The 27,520-nt window shown below is 40.0% G+C and overlaps 2 protein-coding genes across 3 annotated transcripts in view; one reads left to right on the plus strand and one right to left on the minus strand.

The window, feature by feature from the left end:
* INVS (inversin) overlaps nucleotides 1–4,338 on the minus strand; it is an 83,243-nt gene extending 78,905 nt beyond the window's left edge. Inside the window, exons 1-3 of one of the 2 annotated variants that reach the window (XM_059471360.1) lie at nucleotides 3,989–4,068; nucleotides 3,616–3,797; nucleotides 563–732 (exon numbers count right to left, since the gene is read on the minus strand). In XM_059471360.1, coding sequence (XP_059327343.1) covers nucleotides 563–668 — 106 coding nt within the window. In that variant the 5' untranslated portion in view covers nucleotides 669–732; nucleotides 3,616–3,797; nucleotides 3,989–4,068. Of the gene's footprint in view, nucleotides 1–562; nucleotides 733–3,615; nucleotides 3,798–3,988; nucleotides 4,069–4,229 lie in introns of those variants that run through there. The other variant, XM_059471367.1, reaches the window with a different exon arrangement.
* ERP44 (endoplasmic reticulum protein 44) overlaps nucleotides 4,338–27,520 on the plus strand; it is a 47,561-nt gene continuing 24,378 nt past the window's right edge. The window contains exons 1-4 of the mRNA XM_059471397.1: nucleotides 4,338–4,608; nucleotides 23,748–23,820; nucleotides 25,609–25,648; nucleotides 27,048–27,163. Coding sequence (XP_059327380.1) covers nucleotides 4,552–4,608; nucleotides 23,748–23,820; nucleotides 25,609–25,648; nucleotides 27,048–27,163 — 286 coding nt within the window. The 5' untranslated portion in view covers nucleotides 4,338–4,551. The remainder of the gene's footprint in view (nucleotides 4,609–23,747; nucleotides 23,821–25,608; nucleotides 25,649–27,047; nucleotides 27,164–27,520) is intronic.

Genomic DNA, 27,520 nt, shown 5'->3' on the forward strand with positions numbered 1-27,520 from the left:
CCATACCATTCCTGAAGAGTAAGGGAAGGCAAAATACTGAGCTTTTTAATGGATGTGCATTTTTTTTACTTCAGATTCAACAGGACTAGACACTCTCATTACTTTTAATTTCTTTTGAGAAACACTGTCAGTCTATGAGAATCAAAGTAATAAATAAGGCTGGGCTCATTTTGTTAACACATACTACACAGTGACAAGACTTCAGAAACAATAATAAATTATCTGTAGAAACATATTTATCAAATTTCCCAAAAAGCAATTAAAAAAATTAAGGATTTGCAGCTGAAGTATTTCAGCACAAAGCACTTCTTCAGAACTTCAAATTCCCTGAAAGGAATTCTATCACTAACCAATTTTCTATTTTACTTCACAAAGAAGTACCAATCAAAAGCAACAGGTAATAAAAAGTAAGAAAAATCAGTCATATTTTCAGGGCAACATTTATTCTAGAAGCACATATAACCAAGACATCAAAAGTATCTTAAAGATCAGAGCTGTAAGTTGAAACCAAAAAGCTTCAGTTCTGAAGTAATCCAAATGCATCTACAGTGAAAACATTTACCTGCTATTAGCTTTTGGAGGGTACTCTTATCTCCATTAACAGCAGCAGCATGCACTTCAGACGCTAACGAGGAACCACTGAAGAGGCAGTTTGCTGAAATATTCATACTCTTTCAAGGTATTACTGTAGGTCACATCTGTGCCACCAACATTTTTTGTAGATATTCAGTTCTAGAAAAAAACCCAAAACCACATTAACAATAGAATTATTTTCACGATGAGTCATTAACATTATTCAAACAATGCTAAAGAGAATAAACTTCTGTTAAAAACAGAAAAGAAAAAACACAGGTTTTACCAGTGAATTAAATCTACCTCTAGCCAAAATTCACCAGAAAAATAGCCTGCATTAAGAAATATATACCTATATATTGTAGTTTCATTGCCTTAAACACAAACTTCAGTCCATAAGCTTTGTCAAAGTCTGTAAAGTGTTTCTGTGCAAATCAAACAGACTGTTCTTCAGAACAGTTGCCATGCATGCGTTAATTCAAAGTTTAACTTTCAATAAAGTTTGTTATCAAGTATCAACTTATTATAGTCCTCCATACAGAATCACAAAATACCCTGAACTGGAATGGATACACTGGGACCACTGAACAATGGACACTTCTAGCCCTGCACTGAACATGCCCAAGAGTTGCCCCAGAGCGCTGTCTAAACACTTTTTGAACTCCGTCAGGCTGGTGCTGTGACTACTTGCATGGAGAGACTGTTCCAGTGCCCAAGCATGCTCTGGGTGAAGAACCCTTTCCTAATATCCAACCTAGACTTCCCCTGACACAACTCCAAGCCATTCCATTCGGTCCTGTCACTGATGATCACAGAGAAGACATGAGTGTCTGCCCTTGTCCCCCCCACAAGGAAGTTGTGAGTGCAATGAGGTCTCCCCTCAGTCCCCTCTTCTCCAGGCTGAACAGACCAAGGGACCTCATCATCTTCATCGTCTTCCTCTGGACACTCTCTAATGGTTTAATATCCTTCTTATATGGTGGCACCCAGAACTGTCCCCAGCACTGGAGGTGAGGCTGCCCCAGCTCAGAGCAGAGCAGGACAATCCCCTCCCTTTCCTGGCTGGTGATGCTGTGCCTGATGCCCCGCAGGACACCCCTGGCCCTCCTGGCTGCCAGGGCATTGCTGACTCAGGTTCAACTTCCCATTGACCAGGTCCCTTTCCACGGCACTGCTTTCCAGCATCTCACTCTCAGTCTGTCCAAGCACTCAGGTGCAGAATCCAGCACTTTGCCTCGTTAAACCTCACACAGTTGGTGATTGCCCAGGCCCCTGACTTGTTGAGCTCTCTCTACAGAGCCTCTTTGCCCTAGAGGGAGATAATAGCTCCTCCCAATTTTGTATAATTTGCAAACTTGTTTAGCATCCCTTCTAGTTGCACATCCAAGTCAATAATGAAGAAATTGAAAATCACAGGGCTGAGGATGGAGCCCTGCAGAGCCCCACTAGTGACAGGTCCCAGTCTGATGTCACCCCATTCACTGTAACCCTTTGTGCCCAACCCATGAGCCAGTCTCTCACCCATCACATGACCTGTTTATCCAGTTGTGTATTGGACATTTTGTCCAGGAGGATAATGAGAGACAGTACTGAAAGCTTTACTGAAATGCAAAGAGATTCCATCAACTGACCTTACTTCTACTGGGCATACACCTTGGTTTTTTTCCATTAGCTCCAAAAGAAGATGCCTGGTAAGCCAAGCCAGCTTTCTACCTCGTGTGTTTGACCTCTGACATTTTGGAATTGCCAGCCCCTGTGCTCTTAGGAGGTGATGCTCAAGAAGTGACCAGTACTGATGGACCCCAGCACCTCCACAAGCATTTTCTCAGGGGATCTCACCATCTAGTCCCTCCATTTCCTTCACGTTTTACCTCTCAACAAATAAACTAAAATAAAAGAAATCTAGGGGCAGCAGCACAAAATTCAGCAAATAGCAAAGAACTCAGTGAAGCACCAGAAACATCCCAATAACATCAACAATAATTTTTCCATAAAACTGACTGCATACAGAAGAGAATTAATAATGAAAAAATGTTAATAGTTTCCCGATGAAAGCAACAGTTCTGCATAAAGTGTTAGTAATTATACAGGTGAGAGAAGCAATCCATTGCCTCTACAGCAATTCTTAGTGAAGTGTTATGATTCCATTGAATGGGCTAATTCTGCATCAGAGAAGTTCTGAAATATTAAGAGGGACTTGAAAAGGAAAGCTTGTAACATTCCTCAGGTATTTTTCTCATATATATAACAAACAGATTATATATATAATATATAACAAACAGGCTGCTGTTTGGAAGACTTGCTTGATAAAGATCCTCATTAACAAAAAAAATGAGACATAGTCAATAAAAAACCCATGAAATAAGTAAAGGGTCTGCTTATAAAATGCTACATAATTGGCAATATCTGTAATATGCATCATATTCTTGGAATCAAGTAAATAATTCACTTTTCTTCTTTAAGCTAACATGTAGAAAAATATTAGCCATCTCAAGTCACTTAAAATGAAGGAACACTCACATGGACACCAAGGCCTCTTCAAGGTGAAATTTTATACCAAGCACAATATTTTGTCTACTTTGCATAACACAGCAAGAATTACATCACATTTCCACTCAGCAAAACATGAGGTTGTTAAAATTTAAACATGATAGCACGACCATGCTATCAAATTTTATTGATAGTTTCCAAGTGAAGACAGCTTTGAAAAAATATCAAAGATTTTCCAAATGTGAGTTAGTGCACAAGATGTTCTACAGATCAAAGAGCACAAGTTCTTAAGGTAGTCATAGCAGAAGAGATAAAAGCCAAGTTTCAATTTCAGACAATAAGAGATACATGACTTGTATGTATATCTACGTGTGTGAGTGTTTGCAGCTTATGAAACTGATAGGCCACGAGATCTTTGCAGGGCCACACAAAGTCTGAGCCTGTCAGGCTTTCTTTAAAACCAAGCGAGCCCTAACTTGAAAAAGGCCGATGTGAAGGATTTTCTTCTAAATGGTGTTACACCCGCCCCCCTCCTTACACACGTGTGCATACTGGAAATGTGACAAACGCAAAGCGCAGCCTTCTGTCATCTTTTTGAGACAGCTCTGCAAGGTCTCAGAGCGTGTACGTATTCTGCAAGGTCCAAAGTTTTACTGGAAGAAAGCCGAGCCCTGAACTTCGGGTGTTCTTCATTTTCAGCATTTACAGCTGAGGAAGCGACAGAAAGCCCAAATCTGTGGAAGCGCCAAGGAATAAACATCAACGATGACGCTCCACGCGAGCTGAAGTTTCCCAACCCGCCCAGCCCCGTCACACACAGGCTTCCAAGCACAAAGTTTCCTCCCAAACTCCGAGGACACGAAGCCCCCAAGGCGCACAGTTCCTGAGCTCCCCTTCTCCTGTTCCCCACGCCAAACCCGCGTACCCAGCCCGGGCTGAAGGCACAAGGCGGGATCGAAAGGAAACGCGGGCAGCTGCTGGGGGCTGGCACGGAGCCCCCACGGCTGGCACGGATCCAGAGCGGAAGAGGGTGCGGTGCCCCGGGACAGCCGCGCCACCACGGCGGGAAGGGTTAACCCTGCCTCGCCCAGGCCGCCTCCCTCTCGCCTTCCTTCCTCCCCTCCCTTCTCCCCAGCCCGGCGCTGCAGCTGCGCCCCGTAACTCACCTCCACCCCGCCCTTCTCCTCATCGCGCCGCCGCCTCCAGGCGCCGCCCCGCGGGCAGCCCCGGTGCGCTCTGGGTTCCACGCCTCCTCTCCCGCTCTCCCTCTCTCTCTCTCCCCTTTCCTTCCTCCTCCTCCTGCTCCGTGCCCTCCCCTTCCCGGAACTACGCTTCCCGGCGTGCCCCGGGAGCGCGCGGCGGAGCGCGGGCCCCGCGGTGGAACTTGCCCGGGTGCTTCCTGGCGACGGGGGAAGTGCAGGAGCCGCCGCTGCCGCCGCCGCGGAGAGTGGGAGCCGCGCTTCTCCCCTCCCCGCCGCCCGATCTACCATGAGACCCGCCATCTTCCCGCTCCTGCCTGACCCTGGCTGCCTCCTGCTCCTCCTGGTAAAAGCCGCCGGCCCCCGCTGCCCTTCCCTTCCCCGCGCCGGCTCGGGCAGGGCGGCGCTGGGGTGGCCGGCGGGCCCCGCTCGGGGCTCCTCTCTCGCTCCCCTCCCCCGCCCAGCAGGTGCCGGCGGCCGGCAAGGAGGGAGAGAGGCCGGGAGGGAGGCCGGGAGGGAGGGAGCGGCCCCGGCGGCGGGGCCCGGCGGTGTGGCCGAGGCCGATAGGCTGCGCGCACGGGGTGGGGCCGCGGCAGGGCCCGGGCCCGGGGCAGTGTCCGGGCGGGCGGCGCGGCCTGGGCCCGGCTCTGGGGGTGCCGGAGCCGGCGGAAACGGCCGTAACGGGGGCGGCTCTGCAGCCCCCTGAAAGAGGCTGTGGGCAGGAGGGGGCGCGGCCTCCTCTGCCAGGGCGGGAGGACGCGGTGGTCCTCAGCTGCGCCAGGGGAGGTGTAGGTGGGACGTGAGGAGGAATCTCTCCGCAGCAAGGGCCATTAGACACTGGAGTGGGCTGCCCGCGGAGGTGGTGGAGTCACCGTCCCTGGAGATGTTCAGGAATGACTGGATGTGGCACTTAGTGCCGTGCTCTAGTTGACGCGGCGGTGTTGGGTCATAGGTTGAGCTCGATTATCTCAGAGGCCCTTTCCAGCCTCATTGATTCTGTGATCTTTAGTTGACAGACTACAGCATTTTTTTTTCTTAGGCTTTTTTTAGGCTGGCATTACATGCATGACCTAAGCCACCTTCCAGCTTTGCCAGTACACAAATGCAATCATTGATGTGTGTGTTTTGTGGAGATAACTTGCTTGCCCTATAGTTCTTTTTTTTTTTTTTTTTTTTTTTTTTTTTTTAAAGAAAGAGGAACCAGTCTGCTGTGGTGATTCATTCTTACTTTTCCAGAGATATATTGGGTCAGATTCTGGACCTTTCATAATATAAGTGACTTGAAGAACTAAGGGGGACTTGTGTGAATGAAATGAATTTTAGTAGGATTTTTCTCTTAAGATACTAAGGATTTTAGTCAATCTATTTTAAACATTTGGAAGAATAAGATGGGCCAGAAAACTAAAGAATAATTGGAGGTAATGGTAGATAGAACTCTAGAAGTCCAAGGAAGTATACTGAGTAATATAGCTGCTAATGAATGGATGAACTGGTTAGGAATGTGAGGGCACTTCTGTAATGAACAGTACAAGTATTCATTATCCCTTTGAAATGTACACTTCTAGCTGGGTAAGCTCTGGGTAAAATGGTATGAACTTGCTGTCATTTCAGGGTTGGAAAACACATGTCGTTGGTAGGGTTTGAAAAAACACTTCTGAAATGTTTATATATAGATGGCAATAGCATGCTAAAAGACTATATGAGAGAAGTTAGGAACCTCATACTTTTCAGTCATCTGTGTATTAAAACAATATTGCTTATGTGCTAGATCGGTTTTCACTGTTGTTTTACGTACAGACTAATGAGCAAAACCAAGGAGCATGTGCTGTTCCAGGACACCATGGATGTGTCCATTAAATAGACAACTACAAATTTGAAGAAGTGGGCGGAAGTCAGTGAGTTTTTCTTTCTTCATGGCACAGTTGATCAATACAAGTTAAATATGCATCAATAAGAATTATGTTTGCCAACAAAAAAGAAAACTAGCAGGAAATAGCTGCAACTATTGATCTGCAACTTCTCTGTATTTTGTCTGCTGTTTCTTTGTGTATGGCTCATTTAAACCCATTTCGAATGTGGTTTAAAATAATAGAATACATAAAACTTTAAGAAGAATACAGTTCATAGGTTTGTTTTTTTAAAAAAAAATAAAATTAAATGCAATGTTATCTGTGTAATTATTCAGTGTCATTTTATCAGCCGTGATCCTGTGTTGTAAGATGCCTAGTTACATGAATCAAGCCAATGAATCATGCTTTTTAGTAGGTTTGTTAAAGGTTTTGGAAAAGTTGTTCCAAGCAGTCTGGGAGTGTGAGGGGTCCTCTTTCTTCAAAAGGGCTGAAAAAACTTTGCCTTGTTCAAAGAGGCCGCCCCTCACCTGGCCGCAGCCTCCTTTGAAAAAACTTTGTGTGTTGTTTGTTTTCTTGTGATACTCAGTGTCCCTGATGTCCCTGAGATGTATCAGATAAGCTTTAAAGTTCCAGTAACTTTGTTTTTCTTGTTACTGACTGCCTCGAATACTTAAGACCAGCAGCGCAACTTGGCCTTCTGCTCCTCATCCAAAGGGTGTGCCACCTAACAGAGGCTCTTGGAGCATGGAATATTTTGTGGATAAGTGAATTCGTTAGTGTTACATCAGGGGTTTGATATGTAGCTGTGAAAAGAGCTTACTAAGCTGGTCTTGTATAGTAGTAGCAATGAAGTTATGAGGAATTCTTTTGCAGGCTTTTGGATAAGCATATTTCTTTTCCAGATGAGAATTTAATACGCTGCAAAAAAGAAGAAAAGATACAATGTCAAATCAAAATAAATTCTCTTGTTTAAAGTTTGACAGATCACTATAGTTGTAAAGGGCTTTGTGTCTCATATTCTTCTGTGCTAATATTCTTCTTCCCTGGTGTCACTGAAGTTTGGGTTGACAGGAGGGAGATTGCAGTGCAAAGGGATACCTGCAGTCCCAGCACAACTCTTTGCCCTTCCAACTTTTCAGCATTGTACTGGGCTGCTGGGAGTTGAGAGGAATCCGGAGCAAGGACAGGGGAGGTGCAGGCTGGCATGACCCCTGCCTCAAGAGCTGAGAGGAGGGGTGAGCAGTGCACAGCACAGACTGCAGAGGGTCCTGTACAGCTGTTTGTTTGCAAGACCAGAATAAGAGATGCACAGGAATGTCATGGGGCCCTTGGAGAGTGAGATGTGTCTGCCTTGTTGGTATGTTTCTTAATACTGGGCAGGACACGTCTTTAAGATGAATCGGAGACAGTGGAATAAATGCTGATGGGAGAGTGGCTCATTACATTGTCCCCTAAGGCAAGGTGTGGCTCTCTGGCTTTGCTCCATCATTCTGTATGTTTGCCTGTAGTTGCAGTCAGGTATACTTTGCCTTTAAAGAAAATTCTAGAACAAGACACTGTTGCACATGCTTCTTCTGCCTGTGTTTGAGAGGCACTTGTATTGCTCAGTGCTTCCCTGGGAGGCCCAGGCACAGTGCCCCTGAGCAAAACTGTGGCTGGAGGAAACCACCAACGGATAGTGAGGGAAATAAAGAGCGAAGTTCCTAACTGGAAAATACTGTAGGGTAATATTTTTGTTTCTTGTTTAACTGCCACTGCATTTCATGTCTTGATAACATGACACCAAGTACCCAAATAATGGCAGTAAAATTAAATAAAAATTGTCTTTTAACTTAGTGTTAAATGTGTAGTAGGTTGCCCAAGGAGAAGTTGAATTCTGTAAATTTTATGTCTAGACCATATAGCTGTGCATTTGCCTCTCTGCATTTGTATTAGAAAACTAAATTTATAATTGAGACTGCTGCTCAAAATATCATATTCTGAATATGAGCATGAGTCAGAAATTGTAATTACAGGCAAAATTTAGGCCACTATGCCTTATACAATGAAATGGGCTCCCTTTGAGGGTAGCACAGGACTTCTGAGTTGTCCATCATCTGCCATGATTTCTAAATGAAAAAGCAGGTAACTGAGGAACATTGCTCTCTGGAGAGGGGAAGCAGGGGAGTCTTGAATTCCTGTGAAGACAGCTTGTATTCTTAGTGCTATGCTAGGCAAGTTTCCTGTTTGGAGTGCTCAGGAGGGAAAAGAGGAGAAACTGAACTGTTTCTTGGAACAGAAGACTCTAACAATGCTGGAAAATGTCTAAATGAGTTATTAACACTAAGATCTCAGAGATTCAGTTGCTGGTGGCTGTGATGACACACTCCTTGCTTTTTTCTTTGATATCTTTGCTGTTCACTTCCATAATCTGCTTTGGTTTTTGTTTGGTTGGGTTTTTCATGGTTTTTTGGTAGGACAGTTTTCCTAAGCAAGAGACTGATCCTTATATTGCTTTCTCAAGAAAGCAGCATTACTATATGGTTTAATCAAACCTAATTCATTTGAAAGACTTTAGGATTATGTCTGCTTTCAGGAGAACCAATTTTTCACCTTGCAGACTCTTTTATAAGCCTCACTTGTATATCTTCCAGATGTTTTGTTTGCTTAAGAGGAGGGAATTGTCTCGTGCATAAGGCAAGTGTACAAAAATGTATGCTGTAAATTTTATACCAGACCTTCTTCAAAACCTCTTCAGGAGAGTCTAGAGATAATTCAAGAACAAGTGCTTTAATAATGCTTTAAGTGGGTTTGGATGCATTAGCAGCAACTCATTCATTATTCCCCCCACCCCATTTGAGAGTGAGTTCTCTGGTGGTCTAGAGGAGGAAACAAAGCAACATTTGGGGAGGAAAGCAGAAGCAATACAGGGTGCAGAGATCAGAGCCTGAAGAATATTCTTCCAAAACTCCAAACTGGAGAAAGCTCCTGGAGAAGTAGAGGAGAAGTGTGTTATAGAGATTTAAGAAAATAAGTGAGATCAAATTTCCTTTTGAGTGTTCTGCCTTTACTCTTCTTTTCTCCTTGACATGTCTTCCTTCATCAGGAGCATCCTAACCATAGGTAGAAACACATGCACTTTTCCAACACTTTTAGTAATGTCAAGTGCTCATATTGTCTAGTTAAAAAAAGTTCATAGATAAGATTTTAGAAGTTTGAATAGCTTTAATTTTGTTTTCAAATTGACTGTCTCTCAGGTATTTCTTTTTACATTGTTAAGAGTTATTCTGCAAAGTTATTGCTATACTATAACACTATCTCAGAATGTTTTTTTCACTGCTGGTTGAGGATGCTCTGTTTTTCCAAACCAGCTGTAGTACTGTTTCCACACTTTGGTAAAAGTGCTTTGCAAAAAGCAACAAGGCATATTGGGAGAGAATTCTGTAATTTTTCCTATTTTTATATATGCTACTACTGAGAAACTGACTACCCTGGTAGTACACCCTTTATAGCTAAGAGCCATTCATGCCATTAAAACATGTGCAAAGTTCCAGTACTGTGTCTTCCAGAAAAGCACATGTGACTTGGAGCTTCTTCTAGTGAAGAAAGTGAGAGAACCAAAACCTGGAAGCTCCTTCACATGCATGCACATAGACCTTTAGTGGTAGTGATCCACAAGATCTGCTCTATGGGTGCTGATAGGACATAAAATGTCCTCTACAGTGGCACTAAGCAAAATGCAAAGTGCAGTGCTCTGTGCCTTAAACCATGTAGTGGTTGGGATGGTGAAAGCATTGTGGATGCACATGGCTACCTGAAGGCAGGTGCTCTGGGCATACTTTCAGCAAATAACTGGGAATCATAGATGCAGCACAAGGCTTCTGCTGAACATGGTAAATCTCCTTTTCATCTGAACACAGTAAATCTTCTTTTCATCTGTTTTTGTTGTGGTAAATGTTCTAGGTTTCTTCCCTCCCTTCTTTCTTGATCTGTGTCTGGCTTTAGCAAGAAAGCTTTGATGGAGAGGAGTACTAAAGAGTCTCACTGTGTTTACCTGATAGGATCAAGTTGTAGAGTTCTGATTTTTTTTGATTGCCACTAGAAGTTTGATCATTTAAATTTTAAAGGACTTCTTAAAATCATCTGGTATTACTCCCTGCTCAGTGCAAGACTAACTTGGATGGAATTGCTCAGGTTTTTTTCCAATTGTCTTAAAGAACTCCATGGATGGAGGTTCTGCAACTTCTCTGGTCACCTGATTTGGTGTTGAATCAAAACTTTGTTGCAAGTTTTCTTTGAAAAGTCTGTCTGAAGGTGTGGATTGTATACATTGTCTGTTGTCCTGTCACTGCATCTTTAGGAAGAGTCTGGCTCTGCCTTCTCTATAACCTCTGATTAGGTCGCTGGTAGCAACAGTGATAACTTTTCCTTTAGGGTGAACAAATGCAGCTGTCTCAGCCTCTCCTTGTATACCCTGGTCTCCTGTCACTACTCACCTTCACAGCCATCTGCTGGGCTTCATTTCCATATGTTAATGTCTTGTACAGGTGGTCCCAAAGCCGGGCAGAGTCCTCCAGATGTGCTCACACCAGTGCCAGATGAAAGGAAAGAATCACTTCCTGTGGTCTTCTGGCTACACTTTTGCTAACACAGCCCAGTGTGTGGTTGTCTCTGCTTCAAGGTCATGCTTCTGACTCCTGTTCAACTTGCTCCCCAAGACCTTTTCTGCAAAGCTGTTATCCATCTGGTTGGCTCCCAGCCTGTTATTCCAACAGAGATACAGGACTTTGCCTTTGTGGAACTTTGCAAGGTTTCTGTCAGGCCACTTCTCCAGCCATTTGAGGTATCTCTGAATAGCAGATATTCCCTCGAGCTTAGAAAGCACTTCACCTAGTTCCTGTATCCTTGGGGAATTGCTGAGGAGGTGCTCTGTTCCATCTTTCTGGTCATTCCTACAGATAAATCTCAAACCCAGTGTTGCTCTGGAGAAACTTCCTTAGAGGCCACTTGGACATGGTATCTTTGGTTACAGCCCTTTGAGTTCAGCAGTTCAGCTGCTGTGTCACTCACTTCATAGTTCACTTATTCAGTGCATGCATCAACAATTTAGGTCTAAGGATCCTTTGAGGTGCTATGTTAGAAGCTTCCTAAAGTCAAGGCAAACAACATCCAGTACTCTTTCCTTGTTTACAGAGCTAAATGTCTTGCCACAGAAAACAGATTGATTTACTTATTCCAAATACATGCTGGATGGATGTGGCTTCTGGAAAGAAAATTTGTTTCCATGATTCTCCTGGTGACCCAGAGAAAAAAACATTTGTTCTGGGTCTGTGTCTCTGTATACATCCCAGCTGCAGAAGAGCTTTCTAACTTGGTCTTCTACTCATGTGAGTAATGCTTCTTTCCCTGGAACTCTTATGGGCTCAGACCTCATCAGTATAAAATCAGCCAAAGACAACATTGAGTGTCTAAGCCTTTTCTGTGTGCTTTCCCTCTATGTCTCCTGCTAGCTGAGCAGCAGCCTACAATTTTCTTCCTCTCTTCCTTTTGTTGCCAGCTTACCTTGACATCCCTCTCTCAACTCCAGCTGAGCTTGGACTGCTGCCAGCTCAAGCAGTGTTTCTCTCTTCCTACCAAGTCTTTTTCTTACCTCTACCTTCTGTTTGCTCCTTTTTTTTTTTTTTTTTTTTTTTTTTTTTTTTTTTTTTTTTTTAAATCATCCAGAAATTCTGTGTTAACCTGTGCAAGTCTTCTGCCATGGCAGCTTTCTGCCCAGTGGAGTGGATTGGTTTTGAGCTCTGAAGAGGTTCTCCTTGAAGGTCAGCAGGCTCTTGGGGTCCTTTTGGCTTTCCGAGCCGCGGTTCAGGAGTGAACTGAATTAAGACTCGAGTGCCTTCAAGTCTTGTCACTTTATTCAATGGTCCTGTGAGGTACATATTTTTAGGTAAAAAATAAATATCGTAGTAGATTATAGATGGGATTTAGTGTGAGCTCCAGTCATATATGTAAAAGTTGCATTATCAGTGGCAATGAAGTGAAACACAGGAGGTCCAAAATCTTGTTTCCTGGAAGATGTAATTTTCCACATTTTATGTGTTGGAGTCTCCCAGCGGCTTCACTTTGGGACCAAAATGAAGATTATGTCAATTCACTGAGACATTTCAGGTATGTGGTGTGCTACATTGTTCCAAAGCAAGATACTGCTCTGTGGCTTAGCTTTCTTTAATGACTAAAATTTTTTATCCTAAATGATGTTCAGGAAACAGGAACCTGAGCAGAACATAAAACTCTAGAAATGGAGTATAGTAAATGACCTGGTTCCTTGGCATGTTTTTTTGCAGCCAGCCTGTCGTCTGTCTTGTTTGGCATCAGTGATTCTTGCCTGTTTCTTTTGTGTTTCATTGAGGTGCATCCAAAAAAAGTATGAATGTCTGCAAGGGTTTTTTGGGTTTTATTTTCATAAATTTGTGAAAATGAGAGAAGAAGAGCAGTCTAATCTCTGTTGTAAAATAACTGGCAGTAAAGCTTGTATTTTGTCTCCAACTGGATTCGTGTGGCAATCGGGCATAAACACAGAGAACTTGTTCATTAGGAACTCTGCAAGGAAGTATTTTGAAAGGCAAGGAATAGGTGCCTGTTCCAATGGTCTGGAAAAAGCAAACAACAGCTGTGATAGTGTTTTGCTGTTTCCCATAGCTGTCGTGATTATGAAGTGATGATATAATTAACTTTCTCAAAAGCTGCACAAAGGGAAAGCTTTTCAGTGATGTATCCATATTTGTAATCCCAAGAAAAGCTTTTTGTTCCTTTAGTCAGTCTATCACTTCTGACTCTTGTAATTTACTGAAATCTCCTTTCTTAACTCTTGCTAGAAACACTTAGCTCCTAGATTCTTTGCCAGTCATGCAAAGTATGAATTTTCATGAACGTGTGTATGAAACAACTTTTTTTCCTTATTTTTTTCCTTCTCGCTATTGAGTCAATTCACTTGGGATTTTGGACACAATAACCGAAAGACAAATTGGTTGCTTCACAAAGGTAATTAAGACAGTATGTGGTGCAGGGGGTGAACAGTTAGGGGTTCTTTCCTTCTAATGATCCGTTAATTAGTGAAGGGAGCTCAGCGAGTGTTCGGGCCTCTCAGGAATTACCTTCGAATGGCATTTAAATCTGCTTTGGTTAAAAAGGTATAATTGAAGGGGGAGAGGCCATTTTAGAATTTTTTTCTGTCAACATAGGCCAGCAGAATTTGCTAGACCAATGCAAATGTCCACATATAATTGGTGTTATGTAGAGAATAAATATTTTTAAATGAACCATTAAATAGCTGTGATACCTCACTGGGGGTTTTGGTGGCAGTTTTGGTTGCAGCAGGCTTCCCTGTTGAGAGCAGTGAGATTGCTACATGAAGCTGGTTGGCTGCAGAGCCAGGGTGTCTGAAACTTGCTCCCAGTTCAAGCACTGCACCACGTTAGTGTGTTCATACTATTTTTAGGACCAGTCTGGAATACTTGCTTGGATGTTTTCGTGGGAGTCAGCTTGAAGCTGGCAGGTCTAATATTCCTTGAAGAGAAGTAGACCAATCTCTGTATGATTCCCTTTTGTGCGTTTCAAAATATCTGTGGTATGTGTCTGGTCGTCTGCATTATTTATTCTTCTGCTGTCCAGAGTAATCCAGGATAAATTGACTGCATATGTGCAGGACCTTAGCAGCTGTTTAGAACAGAAAGGAAATAGGTCTTATACAGTCTGAAATAAGCCTCTCATTCTTCAAGGTGCATGCAGCTGTGGTTCCCAAAAGTGAATTTTTCTTTTCAGGTTCAGGTAGCATTGCTTTAATCAGTGTTTTTCCCTAGAAGATAAGCCAATGGATTAATTTGTAAAAAGATATCTTTGTTTTGTTTTAACCTCCTCATTTGAATTGGAAGACTTTTCCAATGCCAACTTGTCAATTAGAATGCAGCTGTGGAGTAGTATTTCTATTACACAGAATCACCACCTATTTGGAAAGATCTTTTCCATTATCTACTCATATGTCATTTTAAGGTAACAAATAATAAATGCTAGCCTAAAAATTGTTTGCTAGAGACAAGCTAATGGATGTCCCAAGAGCTTTAATATGCTATGATTGGCAGTTTCCATGTGTAGAGTGGAAGTTTGTGGAGTGTGCATCACAATTATGCCTGGAATGAAGAAATAAAATAACCAAAGTAATGTAAGTTCAGATTATGTTTTAAGTGGATTTATTCTAAAGTTCAGAGCTCTGATGTTAAGGGAACGATAAACAGAGATTATCAAAATGCCACTGTCTTTTAGAAAGCTTGTAATTTTGACACTCTGAGGTGTTCCTCATTTTGATTTCTCAGAGGAAGAGGGAGGAGCAACACTGGACTGAATCTCAGTGGTTTTAATGTGTGGGCAAACACTTCATACACTACGAGTGGCTGCATCACAAATTATTATAGCTGTCCTTTGATAGTTGTACAAACAATACCTTAGCCTCTTGCTGCAGTATTAGCAGGTAATTTGAGGAAAAGTGGCATCTCATTCATGCGGAAGGAAAAATAAAATCTGTAGCACAAGGAGAGTCATAGTGATATTGGTAGTATTGGTGCTGAAAGCTCTGGATCTGAAGTTAGTAAATGGGTAGTTACATGTGGGTTCGTTGTGGTGGAGATTGAATAGCATGACATGACTGTGTAATAGTGAAAGTGGGAGAGTCAGAATTTAAGTTGAACTGCTAATTGCCACAGAATCATCCATAGTTTGCTGCCCTGCTCCATTGTTTAGTTCTAACCATTATCACCTTCAGCATCAAACAAGGATGAGCTGAATCACAATGGCTGTGATTCTGTGCTTTCAAAGAGATTTTGTTATTCAGAAGTACAGACGAGCAGCTGCACTAAGGTAAATGGTACAATTTAAACAGTGTTATCGAAACTGGCTTGTCCACTTGTCTTCCCTTATATTCCCCTTGGAGTGCAAGTTAAACCAGTATGTTTTGCATCCCTTTGGGTGGACTAGATGACCCAGCTGTATTTTTCATTTAAGTATTTTGTTTGTCTATTTGTTGCTTTTTCTACATTTTTTTTTCCTCTTAACCCAATGCCTCAACTGCATGGTTTAGAGCCATGTCCAGTTTGGATATTTTTCTCATGGAGGGCTAGTTGCTGTATGTTTATGGTAGTCATATTATACTGGCATTTGAGCAGTGGGTAATTCATACCCACTCTTAAAACAAGTTCCAGCTGAAAGGTAAAACTGGACAGGTTTGTCTTTGCTTAAAGTTCCCACCTTTCTTGATAAGGCAAAGATATGGAGAACTTGATGTTTTGGAGAAGAAGGGTAAAAATGTGTTCAGTATTGTAACTAGATTGTGTCATTAATAAAAAGCTAAGCAGCTAGAAGTGCATAGTTGTTGAAGTTGATCATTTCACTTTAAAAAGAGTTGGTTTTGTCTTATTGAAGAATAAGCCCAATATGTAGTAAAATGTCTCAAAATAAAAATTGTGTTTATTTTTAAAGCAGTAGAATGTGCGCAGGCTGCAAGGATAGATAATTCTGTTATCCACTAATATGTTCAATACTTCAAATTATTCCAAGGTAGCAAACATTCATGTGACATAAGAAATACAGATTCTTATGGAAACACTATATCTACTTTTGGTTTCTTCATCTATGCTTTAAAGGAGAGATTCTGAATTCTACAGCCACTCATCCAATAGAAGGATGTAGAAGTTTTTGTTTTATTTTAATATGCATTTTCATCACCAGTTCAAAAATGACCAAAACATACATTTGTATTATTTTAAAAAAAGCTAATTTCTTGTTCTTCAATGGCCCTGTGTAAAAACTACAATAAAGAGCACAGGAAAGCCCATAGATTATAATGAATAGCAGGGTAATGTGTTGCTTTTTGTAATGAGTAATGGAGTTAAAAGTACACAGTCTCCAATATTTAAACTGTCTACAACGAATTTTTTGGTAGGGGTATTACATTTAATTGCAGTGGCCAAAACAGAGAACAGGGCTTTTTTCCTTGACTTAGCGAAAAGGGGCAGCAAACTATTCTTCTCTGCCAGCCTTACCAAAGTCTTGACAAGACCAAGCTGCTCTTTATTTCGTATTGCTGGATCATGCTTTAACAAGTTGAGGATCTTAAGAGTGCTGGCTCTCATACACAGCAACAGCTGCTTAATTTGTGCTAATCATTTTGGAGATTGCATTTTATATGTGTTACTCCTGCTTGAAAGTGTATCCTTGTGGTGTTGCCAAATAATCAGAGCAGTTGGCAAAATGGAAAAGAAAGACTTATTAGAACATGAGGTGTTTTTTTTCCTAAAAGGCTGCACAAATGTGACCTTTCTTTTTCAGGGGAATTCTAGCTGCTTGTTTAAGAGAAGCAGCTTGGCAAATAAAATGTTTAAAGATTCAGAGTTTTCAGTAGTTTCCTGGGGAGCTGAATTTGTAGTTTTAAATCTGTGAAACAGGCTTTAAGGTAGATTCCTAGCTGTGAAGATTTGGAGCACTCTGAACATTATTCACAAATTAATACAGATGTTCAGACATCTGTTTACATCTTTTAAGGATGTATGGACTGTGTTCTCTCTGTGTAGATGTATGAGGCAAGGAAACCAGTGCATTATAGCCCTGACTGGAGATTACTCTTTTCCCTAAAGGCCAAGAGAAATAACTGAAAGTTACAAATAATTCAGCTGGAAATAAATTACAGGTCTTATCTCAGTGACATTTTTTTAGACATGCCTCATGTCATTTTTTCGAACCCTTGCTTAAACATTTCTGTAAAAGACCATGATCCATAGGTTTGTGCACAGAGACTTAAGCTTTAGAATTGTGTTTGGGTGCATGGTTCTGCTACTAATAGCTTTGTGGAAAAAATGCAATGCATTGGACTGCATGTTGTGATAAGTATGTTTAATTCTCATCTCTGCAATGGACTTTTTGAATGAACATCTTGTGTCTCCTAATGATAGTTCACAAACTGTTGAGAGATTAACTTAGCCATTTTTCTGGAAATCCTTGCTGCTGTGGTATCAGGCCATTGAGAGGTCTCTGCAGCTCTGAACCATTCCCAGTGAAATCCTTCAACTCCTTTGCTTTTGTGCTAAGTTCAGTATTAGGAACCATTAGCTGTGAGTTCTTTTTCCTAATTTGGCCTGTCAGATCAGTATAATTTGGCTTTTCAAAGATAGCATTATAAATTGTGAATTTTTCTGTTCCAGTAGTTTCATTTGTAAGTAAGTTTTTCAGCATTAATAAGATAGGCACCTACTCTAAATATTCCTTCCACACACTTAAAATGGGAGCAGACAAGATGATGTGTGGAAGACAAAAAATTGCATGACTTCTTTTTCATAGGATGGTCTCTACTTAGCTTTGTGCAGTTATAGCACTGTTTGGCTAAAACAGCCTAGTAGTAAACTGTCTATCAAGGCTGAAGAAGTAAATTTACCTTTCTAAATATTTATCATCCATGTTCTGTTCTCCTGGACATTAGTAACTGCAATCTTTAAGTCTGTTTTGAGTAGCTTCTTTTGAGCATTTTAAATTTTCCTGACTAAATTTAAGATTCGGTTCCTAAGTGAAAAATTAGAAGAAGTTATTTCTTGTTGCCCATTTAAAAATAGCTCTGAAAACTTGAATGTAATTGAGAAGGGATTGTTAGTTAATGTTTTGAACTAATAGATCTTTATCTCATAGTCTTACAATGAAAGCAGCTTACCTTACCAATAAATAAAACCCTGCATATTCACCAGGGATGGTAGCAGTCAGTCTAAGTTATGAAAATATTTGGGCACAGTCTGAAATCAAGTGGTGACAACTAAGAGTTGAACTGCTCTCACTGAGAGGGTGAATAATGTTCTTTTTTTATTTTCCTTCAGCATTCTCTATTTACTGTTACCTCTCTCTGCTCTGAACTTTGTGGTTCATTATGGGGCTTCTGGGAATGCTGCCAGCAAGATGTTCCTGATTGATGGTTCTGAAGCCAAAATTCAGGGGCTCTTACAATGTCTAGCCAGCTTTGGCATTGCTGTCTTCTGGGATTGCTTTCCATTTGTATCATCCTACAGCAGGCTGTAAACCCGTCTGCTTCCTGTTGTCCAGGAGTTTAATGCAGACCTCAGAGCAGCAGCAGATCAGCAGCATGCACAAAAAAAGAGGCACTCAGGAGCTGACAGTCAGCAGCAGGGTCCTGGGGGACTTGGACTTCAGGTAGTAACTTCAACATGCCAGTCTTAGGTGTGGGCTAGACCTGGTTGCCAAATGTAAAATGATTTTGTGTTAGGGGAGAAAGATGGTTTCGTTGTCTGCCTTTAGGATTTCCCAGCAGGAGGAAAAGGTAAATGAAAAGTTTAGCAAGTGAAAATGAAGGCTGTTCTTGTTGATTGCTTTGCAGCTGTAGTGCTAATTAGAAATCATAATGCTTCATGAATACATTTTCTATATTCTACAGATAGTTTGCTTTAGAAATGAGGACCTCTGCTTCATTATGTGCATTAAAAAATCAAGGCACAAAGAACTAGAATGCAGCAGACCTGGTTCTTTTTTCCTTTTCTTTAAATTTTAAGGTTATGCACATTTAAACTGTTAAAATCTTCTGCAAGAAAGTGGCATGTAAAGTATAATGCACTTAAAATACCATTAAACTATAGGCCTGTCTCTCCAGTTAGCAATTAAAGAGATACCAACACTAACTGGTGCTGGTAAAATGTTGATAAAAGGTTGATTTAAATCTCTTGAGTAACCAGCAGGCTTATTAATTGGATGTGTGGAATGGCAATTGGACAGAAATACTGTTAGCAGAAGGTGAGCTGAAACTGGATGTGCTTTTATTTCCTCTTTGTGAAAGTGATGTGACACCTGGCAGAGGTTCAGTGTTGGGCATGGGTTGAATAGGTTCTGTCCAGGCATTTTGCTTTATGTAAGGATACTCGTGTGGCATTGCATGGTGTGTTTGGGAGGACCAGAGTGACTTTCCAGCAGTGCTTTGAGGTCTTTCACTGGAAACAATCAGGATATATCTCAGCTAATTACTCCTCAGAAGTGACTGCTACTGGCTCTCTAAGCCATTGGCTGACTTCAAGTGAGGACCAAATCTTGATCAGAAATGCTAAGATTTCTGTACTAATTAAACTTCCCAGTAAAAGCATGACCACTGTTATCTTCAGAAACTCCCAGGAACCTGAGCCATGATGTTCCTGCTTTATTTGACAGTATTTCTGAGGACCAGAAGAGTAAAAGTGTATGTCATCACCTCTTCTTCCTTCCCTCATATGAGCTAAATTTTATCTTTGTGAACACATTGTTCAGTTCCTGATTCTTCCCCCGAGCAATGTACTCTGCAAGTGCATAAAGCTTTCTGCATTCGCTTGTTTCAGTCTACATTTGTTTTGTTATTTTTCTGTAGTGTTAAATGTTCTGAGTAGATTATAAACATCCTAATCTAACTTGAGCATCTTCACTCAAGTATTTTAGGTATTATATTCTACTCTATTTTTTAAAATATTATTTCATAGCTACTTACTTTTACCATTGGATTCTAGTTTGAATGTTTAAAAAAATAGAAATAAAAAATATTTAATTTTATCCAATGTAAGTGCAGAAAGTTGAGTTGTTTTCAGGTGCACTTCAGTAACCAATTTTCCTTTTGAATTATTTTTCCAAGATGCTTTCTTCAATGAGTTTGTAGCTATCTTGTAATGCCAGTTTGATTTTTTTTTTTTCACTTCAGATACAAATATGAACCATCATCCATATGTCCTGCTATGAGCAGTGGAATGTAAAGTTTGTATTTAAAAGTGAAAAATTCTGAGTACTTTCCTTAGCCAGTATGTTTTTCAGAACTTATGTTATAAATACATGTTATAAAGTGTGTAGCTGATATTCAGAAATTATTTCCTCAGAAATGTCTTGTTTTCTGCTCATGGCTATCAAGCATATGCCTCAAAAAAGGTCAGAAAATATTCTCAAAACAGTGTAGCTTCTTAGAAATTCAAATACAAATTTGTATTCCTTTATGATAAATATTAATGCTAGTAATATCATAAACCCTCTTGCATCCCATGGGACAGCAAGATTACTGGGTCAAAAAGAGGTGTTTTCTCCCTTACAGGCATTATACCTTAATGAAAGCTTCAGCCTGGAGTGTGTCTTGCATATTTATTGACATTTCTTCAAGGAATGCTTTTTTTCCATGAGTCTACTTATTATTAGAAGTTTGGCACCCACAGTTATTTAGTCAGTATAAAATGTTTGAGAATGTGATTATGAATATATTTGATGAAACAGAAATTTTCATACTTCTAGTGAGAAAAGTATTTCAATTATCTCAGATTTTGTGCAACTTTTGGGGGAAGGTGTTCTTAGTCTCAGTGTTTTTCCACTACTGCAACACAAATGGACAATAGTGTATATGGTTAATTTGTTTTTCACCTTCAATACATGAAGATACTTGGAATATTTGTTTTGGTGTTAATGTCTTAGTAATGCAGCTTGCACATTTCCATGCACATTTCCACAGTAAGAGTTAAGAAAGCAATCACAAAATTTATTTGTGTAATAAAGAAGTATTAGTTTTAATTCCTCTTTTCTGCACATAGCACAGTCTAGAAGAGGATCTCATTGGTTAGTAAGTCCTGTGCTTTCATGGTGCACTTAAATATTTGCATTGCAAGTAAAATGTGTTTAAAGTGTGTTGTGGCAATCTACAAATATGACTGCAGTTCCTGATCCATTGAAGTATATCTGCTAAGTAACAGAGCCTATTTCTTGACTGCAAATAATACACTTATCTATGTTATGTTTAATTTACGTGTAACTAATCCTATTAGATAAGATTTGTCTTGCTGCTGGAAAGTTATACTAGAAAAAGCCAGGAGGGTTTAAGAAATTGTTATCTTACCCATTTGGTTTGTTTAGACAATATGAAGTGCTACTGCTGAACTCGTGTGAAAATAGTTATGCCAAGACCTACAATGGAAGTTCTTTTTGAGTATGAATGGTGATGCAGAGATTGTGTGCAGCAACTGAAAAGCTCCTGCTTTCCAGAGGCTTGTGTGGATTTTCTCTGTAAACAAACCTTGTCCAAGATTACAGGCAGGTTAAGTAACTCTGTGGTCGTCAGGGTGATCAGAGGTTCTTGAGGCCTTGCAAGGCAGCTAAAGCCTTAGAACATTGAACTTGCAAAGTCACCTTCAGTAGGATCAGATGATGGCCAAGAAAACTATTGTTGAAATACTCAATCCATTATTGTCTAGAGCAATATTTCAGCTGCTATTGTTAATTGTAGCTACTGCTTCAATTGTACTCAGGTCAAACCTGACATTTGCAACAAAGCAACACGTGCATACAAGCAAAACCTGTGCCAGCCCATGCTGACCTGACCCATCACTCACTACAAACATAACTTCTACTGCCAGAACCTCCCCCCAGCAACACCTTGGAAGCTGTCATCCCAGGCACCACCCAAGCAAGGTGTCTGCACTAAGAGTTGCCATCAGCTGTTACTTCTCTGGCTGTAATTTGGCCAGTGTGGATCTGGGTCCATACAGGCAGCTTCTTACTCCAAAGGCAGATCCTACCTTCTTGCTGCTCACTAGTCAGCAATGCCAGCATCTTCAGGGGAACTCCCTGAACACTGGCCTGCTGGAACTTGTGCATTGCATAGCTTGCTTAATCAGGTAATTTTTTGGCAGATTGTGTTGTTACACTGCCTGTTTAATCTCTGGACCTCGCAGCTCAGTTTGTTTCTGTGCAGTTGTCTCAGAGCCACACTTAAGACATTTGTCTCAAGCAGTTGAAGTGCCACAGGAAGACTGTGCAAACTCCACCACAAATCTTAGATTTGCATTTAAGAATGGTATCTTATTTGACTACCAAGAGAAGAGCACTGGTATACATATGTATTCCAACAGCTGGTGTGTTTTCAGGCTGTAGTGCAAGACAGAGTTATCTGCTACCCAAGGGCCTCCATATGGGAAATGCCAAAGGATCCCTATCTTCACTGGGAAGTGATTAGTGATCCACATTAGTAATCTTCCTGATTAGTGATCCACAAGTCAGAAAGAATTGAAAATGATTGATTGCTGCAAATCTCACCAGTGTGTGATTTACAGTGATAGTTTTAGAGCTGTTAACAGTGTCTCACTGCAGTAGTTTCCTACCATCTTTGAAGCTGATCTTAAGGAAAGCAGGAATCCAGTTCAGCAATTTTTTTCCCAATATTTCATATACCCTTGTAATAAATGTAACCAAATTTGGTGTGTGACATTAAGTGATTTTTTTGATAAATTGTAAACAAAGGCAGGTATATCCTGGAGGCTTGTTCTTTGTAGTCATGGTCCTACTATAGGTCTCAAGCTCTTCCATAAATGCAGAAGCTGTATAGCAGAGAACCATATTACTGGTTCCTGCTATACAGCTGCTCTGTGTGGTTTTATTTGGATGGTCTTTATGCTTTTAGCTGTGTTTTTCCTTGGTGCCTCTTGAGCCATAGGCAGATGTTGTTTGCACCCCAAGAAGTAAATAAGTCTCTTGGGAACATCAAAAGCATATATGTTGTGTGCTGCTGCATCTCAGTGTGGGATGTCTGTGTGCATCTCTGATCTCTGCCCAACTCCTTGATCTGTGCATTCTTCTCATTTCTCTTCCAAAAACTTTCCTTTTCCTTTGCTGTTACCTCTGTCAGCTGAGGAATCATACATGACTTGAAGCCATGAAGGCATCACAGCAGAGCATCTGGTCCATGCTCTGATTGTGCTTACAGAAGTGGTCACTTTCTGACTGGCTTACTCAGGATGGAAACATTCATGTTCCAGACAAGAATCTATATTATCCTACTCAAACATTTGCACACTTGTCTCTCTCAAAGCAAAAATAAATTGTAATTCACCTCGGATAGAGCTGTACCTCCTATTTCTTTCAGTGCATTTTAGAAAGAAAAAGATCTGGGCCAGTTGCACTGAAAATGAGTGTCCATCCATAAAACTGTGAATTGCTACAAGAGTTGCATTAAGAGTAATATAAATGTTTCTTTGTAATTGAATGATTTGGCTGATGCGGTGTCTTGGTTTTTATAGTCTGATGAGTCTATTGCATGCTGGGACTGAAGCAGTGTCAAGTGGAAATACAGAAGGAGATAAAAGACTGTAGCTAGTCGAGTTAGATGTATTGAAATTGTTTCCTAAAACAGCAATAAAAATGCAGGTAGTTGAGGCTTTACTTAATGAGAAACTTTTTGTCAGACAAGTCCGCTAAGTGACAGAATGAATTACTTGTCTCTGGGTAAAACATACGTGCCCACCTATGTGAGGTTGCTGAAATGGGGTTTCATTTCTTTCTTCAGAGTGAAGTTATGGGTATAAGTTACTCTTAAAGGTGCAAATTTACTGTAACAGTTCTGGCTACATAATAGAGAATGGTATTTAAAAAAACTAATTTTTCTTTCAATGTGAAAGCACGTTATATTGGTAGTTTGTTTGTATATTTGTAGTACTGCCGTCATCTGAAATGCATCGACTGAATTACAGTTCTTTTACTGTTCTCTCCAGCTTTTGAACTGCAACACTTAAAAATCACACATCAGTTACTACTTCACTGCTGAAACATACCTTACTGGTTTGCTTTCTCTTTTTAGGTGTCTTGGCTTTTTGATCCAGCAAGAGGTGAAATAACAAGTCTAGATAGTGGAAATATAGATGACATTTTAAGTGAGTACTTTGAGTAATTTTTTTCCTTGTATGTCTGCAGTTACTTATTTGTGTGAACATTGCAGTGGTATTAAATGAATATTCATAGCCTAGCTTTAAATATATGAATTACAATTGGCTTAGAAATATTAAATGCCTGTGGTTGAAATTAGCTGTCTGAACTAATGTATTGCAATGAGAATTTGAAGTGTCTTAAGAAAATAATTGTTATCTTGTTTGCAGAAGGGAATGCTTGATTGCATAACCAAAACTAGTCTAGAGGGCATTTTAAAAGTTCCCCCCCAAAAAATAGCAGCAAGTGAAACCCATGGTTGTGGGCCTTAAGTATCTTGCTTGTTCAGCTCTGCCAGGTTAAGCACTGTCCTGATTCTGGTGGCTCATAGAATGGCAATCTTTAAATTAAACGGGATATGTGTTTGTTGTCTGAAACCTTTCCCTCTGAGAAGTATGCAACTTGCCTGTATCTGGTTGTCTTTGCAGGAAAAAGTTATTGCATTGTTTCAAATATATCCAGGGTGGAAAAATCTTTAATAATGTCTGGACTAGAACCTGCCTTATGATGCGAGATTGCTTTGTGATATGAGAGCTGTTTGTAAATACCTTTTCTGCAGTGGAAAATGTAAAATTGTTTTATAAATTGTAATTCACAAAAGGGAAATATATGCTAAGTGTGAGTGCTTCTGAAATTCATCCCATTACTTTCAAGAAATACTTTATACATTGGGGGTGACCCTTAACTTTTCAGTGCTTGTTATTTACCCCTTCACCACTGGCATCCCTTGCTGATAATAAAAATCTTAACACCATAATTGTAATCAAACTGTGGTGTTCTCCAGCCTACTCAAGAGTTGTCTTTATCAGCATGTTGTCTTTTCCAGGCTTTCAGCATCCTTATCTTCACATATAACTGCTCTGTAGCTTTGTCAATTTTCTGCTTTGTCAGCATTTCTGCTTTATAAAGCTGTGGCTGATATTCTGTAGTTAGAGCATGTATTTCAATTCTTTAAATGTCTAGGTCAGTACTACTACTAAAAATTAATTTAAAACATGGTTAGTTATTAAATTCTATAAAGATAATACGTCATTTTTGGGCCAGAAATTTATCCATTTTATTATTTTTTCTTAATATGTAAAAAGGAATGCATAATAACATTACTTCATTACTTCATTATATGTATTCGTGTAGTACTGCATTTTTTTTAGTGTCCCTTATTATTTTTCTGGTTTTGGGGACTGAAGATTTCTTTGCAACCTTTTTCCCTAGTATCCAGGTTAAATAAGACAAGTAAGGACAAACCAGAGCAAGTTGCACAGACAGGTTGCCTGTTCGTCAGTCTTCTACCCCAAATAGTTGAGATTTCAGCTTTTGACTGATTTTTAACACTTATTAATAATAGAGCTAGTGCTTAAGAGCTACTAGAGTTCAATTTCTGGATGGAGTGCCTTAACTGTAAATCCAGAAATAATTTTTGCTGCATATGTCACTTAATTACTTTGTGTGTCTTATATGCCTTAAGTATTTGCAATTTTTTTGTCTTACATATCAATAAAGTCAATAGAACACTTGACTGAAGGCCTCTTCCATCTTTTCCCCTTTGTTATTGATTATTTTTCAGATGAGACTTACCCCAGCAGTTTTCTAGCAATCAGACTAAGTTTTATGCTAAATTATCTAGAAATATTTGCTTTTGTAGTTTTTTTGCACATACTTTTATAATCTTAAATAAAAGAACTGAGAAGTTTGCCTCACAATGTGACATTGGGCTTTTTCTTTTTCTTTCTTCTCAGACAATGCAGATGTTGCTTTAGTTAATTTTTATGCTGATTGGTAAGTTATTCAAGTTGTTGGTTTTTTTTTTTTTATATTTAAGCTTCTGTCTTTTGAAAACTATCATGTTTGGCTGTAGTTTTCTAATTGAAAATACAGTAGTCTCTTGCTTTCAAACCAATTCTTTCCTGGGTTTATGTCCTGATTGCTTCTCCCTATGCTTGCTTGGTTCACATTATTATAGGCTTTAGTTTTAAAACATTGCAGCCTTAATTATGATAATTACTTTCAGGCATACAGCAATAATCCCTCAACATAGCACACTGCCAGTCTGTGATGTAACCTGACTTATGAGTGAGAACAGATCAGTTTTGATCACGGAAATTCTCTGTTTTAAGGGTGGAGAAGAATGGGAGACAAGAAGCCATTGTGGAATATAACATATACATGCTGCATCAATGTGTAGCACACAGCTGGGCTGCCCAGAGTCAGGTTTTTTCAGAAGGTGGACTTCAGCTCTCTTGGCATTTTGAGAGCAAGACTTGTTCTTCACTTACATGTTTGCTGTTGCAGACATAACTGCATCCCCAGGCTGTCACTGTTATGTTTAAGGTGGGTTTCAGTGCAGGCTGGTTTATTGCAAGTCTACTCCTTGAAGTCTCATTCTCACAATTTCTACAGTGCCATTATGCATCTCCAATTTAAAAATCTGTCATATGTTTGGAAGGACACAATATAAAATAATTTTATTGACATATTTTTAATGGGCTTGCTTGTGCACTACTGTTACCCGAAACTGCCTAAAGCCACTGAAGCATCTTTACAATCCTACAATCCCACCTTTTCTGTGGACAAAAAGAGAGAATTTCCATCACAATCTGACATTACTGGAGGAAGGGACCCTCAGGGTTCTCTTTATTCTTGCTGCTGTAAACATAGTCTGCTCAAATTCTGCCAAACCTGAGCAATAATAGAATACATAATACTTATAACTTGTATTGTTGACACATAGAAAATTACCTGTGATATTTCTTGAAGGTGTTGGTGAATATTTCAATCTCAACAATCTAAGGAACAACTTTTACTACATTTTAAAAATCACTTTCCATGGGGTAATTCAGGTAGAAAAAATTAACATACTTTCTGAATAGAATGTATTTCCTAAAGGCTTCTAATTGATTAATGGTGTTTCCTAGAGAGATAAAGCAGGGGAGCATATCTTGAACTATGTATTCTTTCAGAATTATTTTTCTGCACCTGATTCATTCAAGTTACTTTTGAACTGATTTTTATCCACTCAATTACTGGGATGATTACAGACAGATGTGATCTTTTTCAAAGGCTTTTCTTTGTTTTCTTTTTTTCCTTTTTCCTTCAAAGATTGAAATATTCCAGTAGTCATCAATTGAAAGGTTTCAAGATGATATTTTGAAGTCATGATTTTGTGTTCTGTTTACAGGTGCCGCTTCAGCCAAATGCTGCATCCTATTTTTGAGGAAGCTTCTAATGTAATCAAAGAAGAGTATCCAGATAAGAATCAAGTGGTGTTTGCTAGAGTAGACTGTGATCAGCATTGTAAGTAAATCTTGATTTAGGTTTTTCTGTGCTGTCCTGCTACCAAATTAGTAACTGTTGAAAAATATGCTAAATAGCTGTGCAAAGTGTAGCTGTAGATGGCCCATCATTTAGCCCAGGGTTGCTTTTAATATATCAGCAAACCTCCTCTTCTGAATTTGTCAGGGCAATTTCCAGTGTTTCTTTCTCATTGCATCCATCAACATCCTTTTTTTATCAGTTCAGCTTATCTCATTTAATGAGGGAAATAGGGCTGTGATTATAAATTGAATTGGCTCATTCACATGTCAGAGAAGCACTAGTGCAACAAATGATGCAGGTCTTCACAACCAAGAAGAGGAAGGGGTAACCTTCCAC

Source organism: Ammospiza nelsoni, chromosome 1 (genome assembly GCF_027579445.1).
Source record: "Ammospiza nelsoni isolate bAmmNel1 chromosome 1, bAmmNel1.pri, whole genome shotgun sequence".
In the NCBI taxonomy this organism is placed as follows: domain Eukaryota; kingdom Metazoa; phylum Chordata; class Aves; order Passeriformes; family Passerellidae; genus Ammospiza; species Ammospiza nelsoni.